The 12,308-nt window shown below is 39.9% G+C and overlaps 1 protein-coding gene across 1 annotated transcript in view; it reads right to left on the reverse strand.

Annotated features, from left to right (window-relative positions):
- GUCY2C (guanylate cyclase 2C) overlaps positions 1-12,308 on the reverse strand; it is an 81,208-nt gene that overhangs the window by 29,384 nt on the left and 39,516 nt on the right. The window contains exons 10-15 of the mRNA XM_006773282.2: positions 10,878-10,989; positions 3,067-3,148; positions 2,272-2,377; positions 1,321-1,383; positions 615-686; positions 57-161 (exon numbers count right to left, since the gene is read on the reverse strand). Coding sequence (XP_006773345.1) covers positions 57-161; positions 615-686; positions 1,321-1,383; positions 2,272-2,377; positions 3,067-3,148; positions 10,878-10,989 — 540 coding nt within the window. The remainder of the gene's footprint in view (positions 1-56; positions 162-614; positions 687-1,320; positions 1,384-2,271; positions 2,378-3,066; positions 3,149-10,877; positions 10,990-12,308) is intronic.

Here is a 12,308-nt window from a genome sequence, read left to right on the forward strand (position 1 = left end):
ACACACATAATTTTTCTATATGGGTGACCAGTTAGGAAATCGGAAATTGTCCTTACCCGGAGGGATCCTCGCTCGCAGTATTCGACCACCCCAAAGATCATGGTATCAAGCTTCACAGTTCCGTAGAATTTGGTTAGGTTGTAATAGTCAATCTGAAGCAACTAAGATAACATGTTTATTTACAAAGCAAGTCAGCCAGAAAGCAGCACCACAGTAAAAATTAATACGCTAATAAAACGTGTTTTAGATCTTTGGGAAGATGATTTGGAATGTCAGTGCATTTCTTAGTACGCATTGCAATGCATCTTACCAACCAGTCTTTCTTTCCTCAGCAAGGGGACTCGAATACAGACCTTTGACTACTCTCAAATAATATCAGGACCATTTTGTAGACATGCTATTAGATGTCCAACATGTTTTACACCATCAAACATCACTCTCCAACATCGGTTGGTAGAATCTTCAACACGAATAGGTATAGTCACCCATTTCTCCGCCTGAGGGCTTCTCTGTCAGCATCCCCAATAATGCCTTGCTGCCCCAGGCCCTCAGTGCTCAGGGGAAATGCAATGATATTATTTCTCACTTAAGGGTTTCAAGCAAGGGACACATACCTTGTTCAGTTCTATCTTCTGCTTCTCTGTGAAATTGCCATCATTGTGCTTGAGATCCTTTAGAATCACTCTCTGCAAAAATCAATTGAATTAAGAAGATAAAGTTGTAGCGTCACTATTTATACGCGTATTATAATATTTTGTTTGTGTGTCTATCTTCCCACTATACTGTAAGCTTTTGAGATTAGCGACAGTATTTTGTTGATGTTTATGTCCCTTGGATACGAGAGGCTCAGGTTTGAATGTTTCTTTAAGAATGACTAAATGAGAAGGAAGAAAAAAAAGGTTGGAAGGAAAGAAGGAAAGAAGGAAGGAAGGAAGGAAGGAAGGAAGGAAGGAAGGAAGGAAGGAAGGAAGGAAGGAAACTCCATGTGGAATTGTCATATTCTCACTGAATGAGGCAAAATATAATATTAGGGCTGCCTGGACTGCTCTGACTCTCTTTAATTTTTCCCTTCGCTTCCTGCATTCCACCTATCTTAAAAAATTGTATGCATTCTTTAATCTTCCCCGGACTGTGAGTCTGTAACCCTTGAAGCAGAGCCCTGCCCATCTCTGTGAAAGGCGCCTAGAACAGCCCCTGGAGCAGCCCTGCACCCGCCCGCACCTTTGCGCAGCCAGCATCTGAAGGGGTCAGTGCTGAGACAGCAGGCCCAGAACACACCCCTCACCGGGAGTTCAGAGAAGCAGGGGAGACGATAGTCACCTTTTTGTCGTATTTGCACTGTCGCAGTCTCTGAATTGTATCTCGTCTCTTGTCATCATCGATCTGGCACAAGAAAAGGCTAATTATTCCAGAAGCTTCCTGTCTTGTCCCATCCACTGCCAGTCAAAGGCCAAGAGGCTCTGCCAGGTGAGCGGGATCTACTCGCTCACAGCCTGCTGGGCAGACTCCCAGGAAAACGATTACAGCTGACTTGTGTTTCTCTCCCACAACTCGCCTTTCCTCTGCAACAAGATGCTAAACTCTGGGTTTCCCTCCCTTCCTCTTAGAGTTGCGCTGTCCCTCCCTCCTTCTTGTGTTCTACTTCAGCCAGGGTTTTCTTGCTTCCAGCTCCCCCTGCCCCCTCCTCGTGGGAATCGTTGCCTGTAGCTACAGACAGTTGCTCTTAGGGGAACATGTTGTACATTGGAGTTGCAAACTCATGTCTAAAAGCCCAAGTTGCAATGCAGCGAGGACACTGGGCTGGGTGTCTGAGGCGGGCAGCCCCATCAGCTCTGGGTGCAGCCGAGAGAGCTGCTGGATCATCTGAATTGTCAGAAGAAGCTGGTAATCTGAATTTTTCTAGCCATTCCAAGATTCTTATATTTGGCAATTACTTTTAAAAGATGATAAATATTGACTAACACACACACACATACACACACACCTCTGCAGGCCAGACATGGCCCTTAGTCCGCCAGACTTCAAAGACAGAAGAAAGGTTGAGAACTATTGCATCTTTCAAGTTGATTCTCATAAAAACCTTGATCTGTTGTAATATTGGTTAAAATTGACCTCTTAGGGGCATTTTAAATGGTGATTGAAATAACATCAAAGTCTTAGATTCTGAAAGAAATGATCCCTGCTTGGCTCATTTCCCACCACCTACCGGTGCCACCTGGCAAGCTGCACCAGCTGTAGGCAGGCTTCTTCAAAAGGTGAGGTGCGCCTTACCTTCAGGCTCACATGGTTGGTCTCATTGGTCTCCAGAGGAATGATCTTTTCACAGGGAATGTGGGACCATTTTTTCTGACGACGTTCATGCGCCTTTTTGTATTTTCTGTGGAAGGAATAGAACCAGTCAATAGTTTCTTATTAGTATTGATGCTGTTCAGCTTCTGAACACTGGGAGAAATTTCAAACCCTGGCATTCTAAGGTAGATACGTGGTGAGTGAGGCCAGCCCAATTACAACTCCCCAATCTGGCCAGTGCTGGCCATGAGCGAACTTGTAAGGATTTCCGATGGCCTTTTACATTATTCCCCCCTCCTCCCTTTTGTTTCACTTTCTTAGGTCCTTCACTAATACAGCCCTTCACTATAATGAAGAATCTGAACTGATGGCATAAAAAGAGCAGGGAAGAAAGAGGAAAGAAAAACATTTTAAATTGATAACCTTGAAAGGCAAAAACATTAAGTTTTAAATCACCAGAGAATACACCAGATTCCTAAGTAAGCCAGTTCCTCTTGTGGACCTGTGCCTTTGAAAACATATGTAGAAAGAAAATACAAAAGCACAGAGAATTTGTAATAATATGCATCCCAACATTCAAAATGTCAAAGTTTTGTCACTGTTTTCCCAGAGAGTGTGGATAAATTAGAATTATTGATCTTACACCTGTCTAGAGACCTCTTTGTGAACATACATCATCAGCAATAGCCATTAAACCTCTCCCTCCCTCCCTCTCTCCCTCCCTCTCTCCCTCGTCCCTCTCAGAATGAGGAGCACAGCCGGAGAGGGTGTGGGTACCTCAGCACCAGGAGAGCGGCCAACAGGACCAGAACCACAGTGCCAGTGAGAGTGAAGACGGCGATCATCAGGATTTGAGGTCCTGTCACAGGAAAGACAGTGCAAAATGCGTTAGTAAGGATCTCTGAACAGAGACTAAAAGCATTTCAAAGAGTCTAGTTGTATGATGTAATTTGGGGAAGGGGAAAGGGAGAGCCTTTTAAAAAATATTTATCCTTTATTCATCTCTTCATTGATAATGTAGGTCTTGTGTCCTTGGTCTCTGAAGAAAACTGTCTAGAATACGCCCTAAGGAAGTGGCTTAATTTCAGCTATCCCTACAGCCTACACCTCTCACGTCTTTCTTTATGTGAGTCGCCAAATAAGACATGAAATAGCTTCCAGCACACAAATAATTTTGGTGGTAGAAGTCTCCCTGGTGTTCTTGAAACAATAGACCTAAGGGAAATTCAAAGTGGGAGGCAGAGACAAGTATTTTTTTTTTTTAAATACAGAGCACAAATCAAAAGAAAAGTAAGCCAGTGCTGGAATATTAAACTACAGTGCTGCTGGTGCTCCTTTCCAAGCTCTACTAGACAATGGGCAGAAGTCAATGAAGAACGTAAGTGATTATATTTATGAGAACACCAGTACGTGGGTGGAGTTATGTAGATGGGGTAATGTGGGAGGCTCACAGAAGAGTAAGTGGAACCCTGGACAATGTGGATCCAACACAAAGGAATAATGAAGCAGAATCTGAGTGTGCAGAGGACTAGCTGGATGGAGAAGGACAATAACAATTATAAACTACAATAAACTCCTGGTTCATTTAAGTCACAGTGGCTCTCTATGAGACTAAGAAGCTAGTGGGTTGAAGAAGGAAAGAAATGGAATGGATTCCAAGCAATAGATGGGAATGTGTAAGAAGCTGGAAGACAATAGCAATATGGTGAAGGAGACATGTTTCTTCTTGCAGGAAAAATAAGAGACCCAGAAATTCTAGGGGAAAATGTTCAAATAAGACATAGTTTAAAAATGAAACAAAGTAAAATTTGGCCAGATTTTGAGAATTTGCAATTTAAAAAAGTTATTTATTATTATTATTTTTAGTAGGTGTGGCACAAAGGGGAGACACTGGAGCTATATAGAAAAAAAATACCATGGCATGCTATTTGACTTCATGTGAATAATAATAGTAATAATAATAATGTTTTCAGCTTATAGAATATCGACTTAAATGTAAATGACAGAGGGCTTCATTGTGGTTACCAAATAAATATTATCAGCCCCGACAGATTAAAGAAAAATACAGGAGAATTTGAGGGCAGAGAAAGAGATAGAAGAAAAAATAGACACTAACATCTTCATCTTACAAAGTTGGGAAGCATGAAGTTTTATAGATAGTTAGTAGAACAATACTAGAAGCTCATGCATATTACAATGACAATGACAATGACAATGACAAAGATACCCAATAAATATATTGACAAAAAATTTCTACTAAGGGGAAACTTTTTTAAAAAAGATTTTTAAATTGATTTTTAGAGAGAGAGGGGAAGGAGAGAAAGAGGTAGGGGGAGAGAGAAAGAGAGAGATAGGTGAGAGCAAAACATTGATCAGATGCCTCCTGCATGCTTCCTACCAGGAATTAAGCCTGCAACCTGAGCATGTCTCCTGACATGGAAGAATCAGCAACTTTTTGTTTCACGGGCTGATGCTCAACCAACTGATCCAGACCAGCCAGAGCTAAAGGGAAACTTTTAACAGTGAAAATGTGAGCTCTGAATTTCTACTAGTATTCTCCCCAGGGCAGAAATAAATTAATAAATTGGAGTTGAAGTTGCATTGTGGGCACATCTGACTTTGGTGAATTCTGTTTATTACTATAATCACCATTTCCATCACCACTACCACCATTGTGGCAGCCATCATTCTCATACCCCTAGCCAGGAAACAAAAGCAAGTATGAGATGTACACCTGAAACTAATATAATATTGTATGTCAACTGTAATTGAAAATAAAATATTTAAAAATACCATCATACACTATTACAGATTAATATTTGGTTATCCTATCTAATAAAGAAGGAATATGCAAATTGACTGTCACTTTGCGACAAAGATGGCAGCGCCCACAGCCAATAAGGAAGGAATATGCAAATTGGCATGACAAAGATGGCGGCGGCTGAGCAGGGATGCTTGCGTTGTTGCCATGGCGATGATGCAGGCATTCTGCCCCGCCCTGGCTGCTCCAGGCCTCTGGGCAGCGTGCGCATGCAAGCGTGGAGTGGCCGGGCCGGGGCAGAATGCTTGTTCTGAGGTGGGGGTGGGGGATGGAGGGAGCTACAGGAGGGTGGCAGGGCCAGAGTGAAGGTGGAAGGTGGCTCCAGCCCAGAATGAAGGCAGAAGGCAGTGGCCAGAGCGAAGGCCCAGGTCCCGGGTGCTGGAGGGAAGCCGGTGCTGGCAGCCAGGGGAAGAAAGATTCTTGCATGAATCTTCATGCATTGGGCCTCTAGTTTTAAAATAAATTCCCATGCTTATGTTATTTTCAAAAAGTTAGTATGAGAAATACAATTTCAACAGGGCAGGTGATTCTACTCATCAGTCTTTTAAAATTACACATCCCCTAGAGCAGTGGTTCTCAACCTTCTGGTCCTTTAAGTACAGTTCCTCATGTTGTGACCCAACCATAAAATTATTTTCATTGCTACTTCATAACTGTAATGTTGCTACTGTTATGAATCATAATGTAAATATCTGATATGCAGGATGGTCTTAGGTGACCCGTGTGAAAGGGTCATTCAACCACCAAAGGGGTCGCGGCCCACAGGTTGAGGACCACTGCCCTAGAGCATAGGTTGGAAGGCATATGGGGAACTCCCATGTGCTGGGCCTTCAACCCATCTCAATTCCTATCTGTTTCTCACAGTGTGACCATCTCATGGCACTAAATATAAGATGTACATTAAATACAAATTAAAATGATACTTTAAATTTTATGTAAAACTGACAACTGGCAAGCTGAAATATATTCTTACTCCATTTTAAAATTCGTTTAAAAATTTATTTTTCAATTTCAGTTGACACACAATATTATATTAGTTTCAGGTGTATAACACAGTGATTAGACCTTTATATAATTTATGAAGTTATCACCTGGAGAAGTCTAGTACCCATCTGACAACATACGTAATTATTACAATATTATTGCCTATGTTCCCCATGCTGTACTTAACATCCCCATGACTATTTTTATAATTGGCAATTTGTAATTTTTAATTCAACACACTTTGTAGTTTTGCTTGTTTGATAAGTCACAGGATCACAGTAGCTCTAAGTTTAAGCTTCTGCTGCCGTCTGGTGGCTGCTAAGGTTATCACATTTTATTTAAATGGATCACAATGATAACTTTTATTGTTTTATTTTTTCTAGTCTGAGATGATTTTTCTGTCCAAATAAATACTTCAAATACATAGAATGCAAAGTTCAATGAATATTTCCAGTTTTTTAAATGACTGTAATCAAAGCTACTTAAAATTTTATTCTCTTGATTTTCTCATTTGCAAAGTGTGTATTAGAATAATAGTGCCTATTTGTATGAGAATCAAACAAAGTAGAGTTGTTCCAGGGGACAGAGGAAGTAGAAGAGGGCAAAGGGAGGATAAATGGTGGAGGAAAGAGACTATACTTTGAGCAATGGGTGCACAATGCAGTATGCACCCATTGTTGAGTTGTACACTTGAAACCTGTATGGTTTGTTAACCAGTGTACTCTAATAAACTCAATTTAAAACTTCAAAAAAATGGGTCACAATGTAGATTGAGTTTATAACCCCAAGGTCATAGGACATGATAATTGGAAAGAACTTTGGGATTTGTTAAACCTCCTGATTTAACAGAGGAAGGTATTTATACTTAGAGAGGTAAACTGATTAAAATTAACATTGTATAGATTATACTGACTAGAAACATATTTAGAGTTTTCTCCTCCCTCCCTCCCTCCCTCCCTTCCTTCCTTCCTTCCTTCCTTTCTTCCTTCCTTCCTTCCTTCCTTCCTTCCTTCTTTCCTTCCTTCCTTCCCAAGGCATTGTGTTGAGGCAAAGAGATATAAAGAATAGACCCTACACATATAGTGTATGGAATACAAATATGTGTAAACAAGTAAGTGTGATAGAAGTATTATGCTAGAAGCCTGGTAGGATCAAGGGCAAGATCAATACCCTCCTGAGATGCTAAGAACAAACTTAGGAAAAGTGGAGTTCAAGTTACATATTAAGGATGAGTGGTTGTTTTCCAATCATATTGGGTAGTGATAACTTTTGGTCAGAGGGAGAAACATCGATAAGGACACAGGGGCATGAAGTTGCAAAACCCTTTCTTAAGGAAGTAGGAGGAGGTTGAGAGAGGGGGGAGGGATTCAGGTAAAATGAAACATAAGGCTGAAGAGTAGGAAGGGCATGGAAATTTCATGCAATAATAAGTCATTTGGACTTTATTCGGTAGGTAAAGTGGAGCTGCTAATTGCAGTATTAGCAACCGGGCAGCAATGTGACTGGATTCATGCTGTCACTCTGGTGGTGGTGCTGGTTGGATGGAAGGGGCAGGAGGCAGGACTGAAGCAGGAAGTCTGGGAACGCTATTATATCCCAGGAGGCAGGTGATGAAGGCTTGGAGGAGAACAGAAACCTACTCTGTGTTGTCCATTGCTGTGTCCCAGGTGCTTAGGACATTGCCTGGCACTAAGTAAATCTTTATTGAATGAATGAAAAGACAGTGATACTTGTAATATCCAGAAGAAATGTTTTTATTATTATTATTTCTTTTTAAAGATATCCTCACTTGAGATATCACTTGAGAATATCTTTCCATTGATTTTTTAGAGAGAGTGGAAGAGAAAGAAAAAGACAGAGAGAAACATCGATGTAAGAGAAACACATTGATTGGTTGCCTCCTGCATGAGCCCCGACCAGGGCCCAGGCCAGGGAGGAGCCTGCAATCAAGGTACATGCCGTTTTCTGGAATCAAATCTGGGACCCTTTGGTCCACAGGCTGTCGCTCTATCCACTGATCAAAACCGGCTAGAGCCAGAAGAAATGTTTGTACTTAGTTGGTAGTAACCAGACATGAATGTCTTATTTGCATACTATTTGAAGATTGAGTTTAAAACTAAATATAGTAACCGTTAAGTAATGAAAAGCCCTAGGTAACTGAATTTTCTAGTTATTTGAGGATGAAGTGAAGTTGCCCAGGATGATGTAATCAATATCCCTGTCCAATAGAATATAAATATTTAATGTGATCTCTTTTAGGTAAATGAGAACTCTCTTAAAAATACTTTTTGAGAAGTTCACACTTCTTTCCAAAGCACAGACCTTCTATTCAATAACCCAAACATCTACAACCTCTTAAAGAGAGGTATATTAAAACTCTAAACCTAACATTGTCCTTGAGACTTATAATTAGGGAAAAAGAAAAAATAATTTTAACTCAGGAAGTTACAAAAGGGAGAAGTAGAAAGTTGCTGAAGCCTAGAGCATGGGTATATATAGAAAGCAGAGATATATTTCAGAAGTCAAGTTTGGTTTAAAACTTAGGAAGCTGGAGCCCAGCTGGTATGGCTCAGTGGTTGAGTGTCAACCCAAGAACCAGGTTTGATTGCTAGTCAGAACACATGCCTGGGTTGTGGGCTCAGTCCCCAGTAGGGGTGTGCAGGAGGCATCCTATTGATTATTCTAAGTGAAATAAGCCAATTAGAGAAAAACAAATATCACATGATCTCATTGATTTGTGGAATCTAGTGAACAAAATGAATTGACCAACAAAATAAGACCCAAGGCATGGAGGCATGGAGCAGACTAACACATCTCAGTGTGTGTGTGTGTGTGTGTGTGTGTGTGTGGCGGGGGGTAGGGGGGGGAGGCGGTAAGAGAAGAGATAAACCAAAGAACTTATATACTTATATGTATGGCCGATGGACACAGACAACAGAGTGCTGAAGGCCTTGCCAGGGGAGGAAGGGATTCAGTGGAAGGAGTTAAAGGGGAGAAGTGAGGGACATCTGTAAGACTGTCAACAATAAAAAAAAAAATCTATAAAAATAAAAAATAAATAAAACTTAGGAAACTTGAAGATGGTTCTAGAAAAAACAAACACACACCTTGCTAGAGAAATCAACTTTAAAAACCGATAAGAATAAATCTGAAGTCAGCTCATGATTATTTATTGTTTAGAAGAATGGGGTCCCCACTTCCCATCTTCCTCTTTGCTCAAGTCAACTGCTCATGCCTATTGAATAAAAACATACTGAGATCATTTTAACTAAACTTGACGCATAGAGCTCAAGAGGACTAGAAACAGAGTTATTATAGCTTTAACATAAGCAAACTCATGAAACCAGTACTGTTCTCTTTAAGTCAGATAAACTTTTCAGAGTTTCTGGTGGCAGAATAAGGTTGGGATAGACATATTTCTAGTTTAAAAATTTTAGTATCTAAAAATGGTAAGTTAATACAGAGTCATTGTAGAACATTAAGAAAAATATAGAAAAGCAAGAAAAATCTTCTAGAATCCTATTACTCAGAGGTTAACATTTTAGCATACTTTTTACACTCTTATTTCTACATATTGTTTTACAAAGTTAGAATCTTTTTAACTAAAAAGCTGTATTTCCCTATTACTTTATATCATAAGTTTTCCCATGCCATTTAAAATTCTTTGTAACTTGGGATGGTGAACACACAATACAGTGTATAGATGATGTGTAATAGAATTGTGCATCTGAAATCTGTATAATTTTGTTAAACAGTATCACCCCAATATATCAAAAGAAAAAATTCTTTGTAATAATAATAAGTATTTTAAAAATATATCTTTATTAATTTCAGAGGAGAAGGGAGAGGGAGAGAGAGATAGAAACATTAATGAGGAGAGAGAATCGCTCAATGGCTGTCTCCTGCATGCCCCCTACTGGGGATTGAGCCCGCAACCTGGGCATGTGCCCTGACTGGGAATTGAAATGTGACCACCTGGTTCATAGGTAAATGCACAATCACTGAGCCAGGCCAGCCAGGCTGTAATAATTATTTTTCATTGCTTGCATGATGCTCCATTTATGATTATATCATAATTTTGTTAGTCATTTTATTCATGTTATTTCTTCTTTTTTGCATCTTTGGGCATAAATATCTGTCCAAATTTAAGTTTTTTTTCCAAAAAATAGATTAGTAGCATAAAACATTCATTGTGATAAGCCTTTTCCAACTCCATCAAACACAGACTGTCCTGAGACCTTGCTGCCAGGTCTACTTAGCTGGTCCTGTTGACAGGGAACCAATGTCATATGGTTGCACTGACACTGTCATGGGTGAAGGCCTGGTAGGGCTTTCCAAAACACGATAAGACCTTATCTTGGGTAACCATCATTATAACCCAAGCATGTGTCCTATGAGGGAATGGAGGAGACTTTGGAGGCCAGGCTCAGCCTGCTGACATCAACTATAGGTATTCTCTGAGTTTACTGCAGTAAAATATAAAAGGAGTAAGAATATATTTCATTTTTTCCAATTGTCAAAGATAATTTATGTCAAAGGGAGGATAGAACACATATTAAAGATAGGTATGCTAAGTTAGAATAGAGATTGTTTTTGGTGTTTGATCAGAACTGTAATATGATTATTGTACAGGGAAGTAAAGTCCACATTTATAAACCTGGAAAATATTTTATTTATTCAGACAATAAATAAAACAAACAAAACAAAAAACACAGGCTAGTTGCATAAAAGAAAACACATACACACAATTTTAAGAAAAGAAAATTCACTAAGGATATCTTACCCCGGTCTGGAGTATCATTAGGAAGCTTCCGGTTCTTCCAGATGAATGAGGGGCTGTTATTCACTGGGTTAGTGACATTTGTGTGGGTGTCATAGGTCAAAAGTATACTGTACTGTTTCAGGACATGAAAAAGAAGAAGGATGAACAGAAAAAGAGATTTTAGAACAAGTTCTGATGAAATTGACCATCCTGTCCAAGGACATCTGAATTTCATAGTAGCATTCTCAGTGAAACAAGATAATGTTAACCAGCCATGGGGAAGCTTGGTAGGATTCATTATTGCTTCACAGCACAAATGTGGATTAAGCTCCATGTGCGCCAATTAGTTTTATGACCATAATCTATATCTACCCAACACAGGTTCTTTGGTCTTTAGAGAACTGGCTTGAGCCTTTCATTTTACAAATTTTAAAATAGAGGCTAAGACCAACAGACATATGAAAAGATGCTCAATGTCACTAATCATCAGAGAAATGCAAATTAAAACAAGAATGATATATCACCTCACACCTGATAGAATGGCTGTCATCAATAAATCATCAAACAACAAGTGTTGGTGAGAATGTGGAGAAAAGGGAACCCTCATGCACTGTTGGTGGGAACGCAGATTGGGGCAGCCACTATGAAAAACAGTATGGAAATTCCTCAGAAAATTAAAAATGGAACTGCTTTGTGACTCAGTAATTCCACTTTTGGGTATTTATTCTAAAAAACCCAAAACACTAATTTGAAAGAATATATGCATCACTATGTTCATTGTAGCGTTATTTACAATAGCCAAGGTATAGAAGCAATGCAAGCGCCCATCAATAGACGGGCTGGATAAAAAAGCTGTCTGATTTTATATATATATAATATTACTTGGCCAATAAAAAGAATGAAATCTTACCATTTGCAACAGCATGGATGGACCTAGAGGGTTTTATTCTGAGATAAGTCAGTTATAGAAAGACAAATATCGTATGATTTCACTTATACAGAAAACAAACTGATGGTTTCCAGAGGGGTTGGGAGACTGGGTGAAAAAGATGAAAGGATTAAGAAGTAGGAATTGGTAGTCATAAAAGAGTCCCAAGTACAGCATAGGAAATATCCTATCTAATAAAAGAGAAACATGGTAATTAGCGTACAACCGCTACCCTTCCCATTGGCTAATCAGGGCGATATGCAAATTCACTGCCAGCCAAGATGGCGGCCGGCAGCCAGGCAGCTGACGTGAACAGGGAGGCTTGCTTGCTTGCTTCAGTGACGGAGGAAGCCAACCCCGCCTGCCTTGCCGGCCCATTGTAACAATATAGAAGCTAAACAAAACCCCGGGCTTCAGCCAGCAGGACCGCAACATTGTTTTAAATACAAGGTAAACAAAGGCCAGAAACCTGCTTTCAGCAGCGGAGGTCTCATAGCTGGAGCCCAGCCACAGAGCTAAAGCGC

This window comes from Myotis davidii, unplaced genomic scaffold, assembly GCF_000327345.1.
Source record: "Myotis davidii unplaced genomic scaffold, ASM32734v1 scaffold205, whole genome shotgun sequence".
NCBI lineage: Eukaryota > Metazoa > Chordata > Mammalia > Chiroptera > Vespertilionidae > Myotis > Myotis davidii.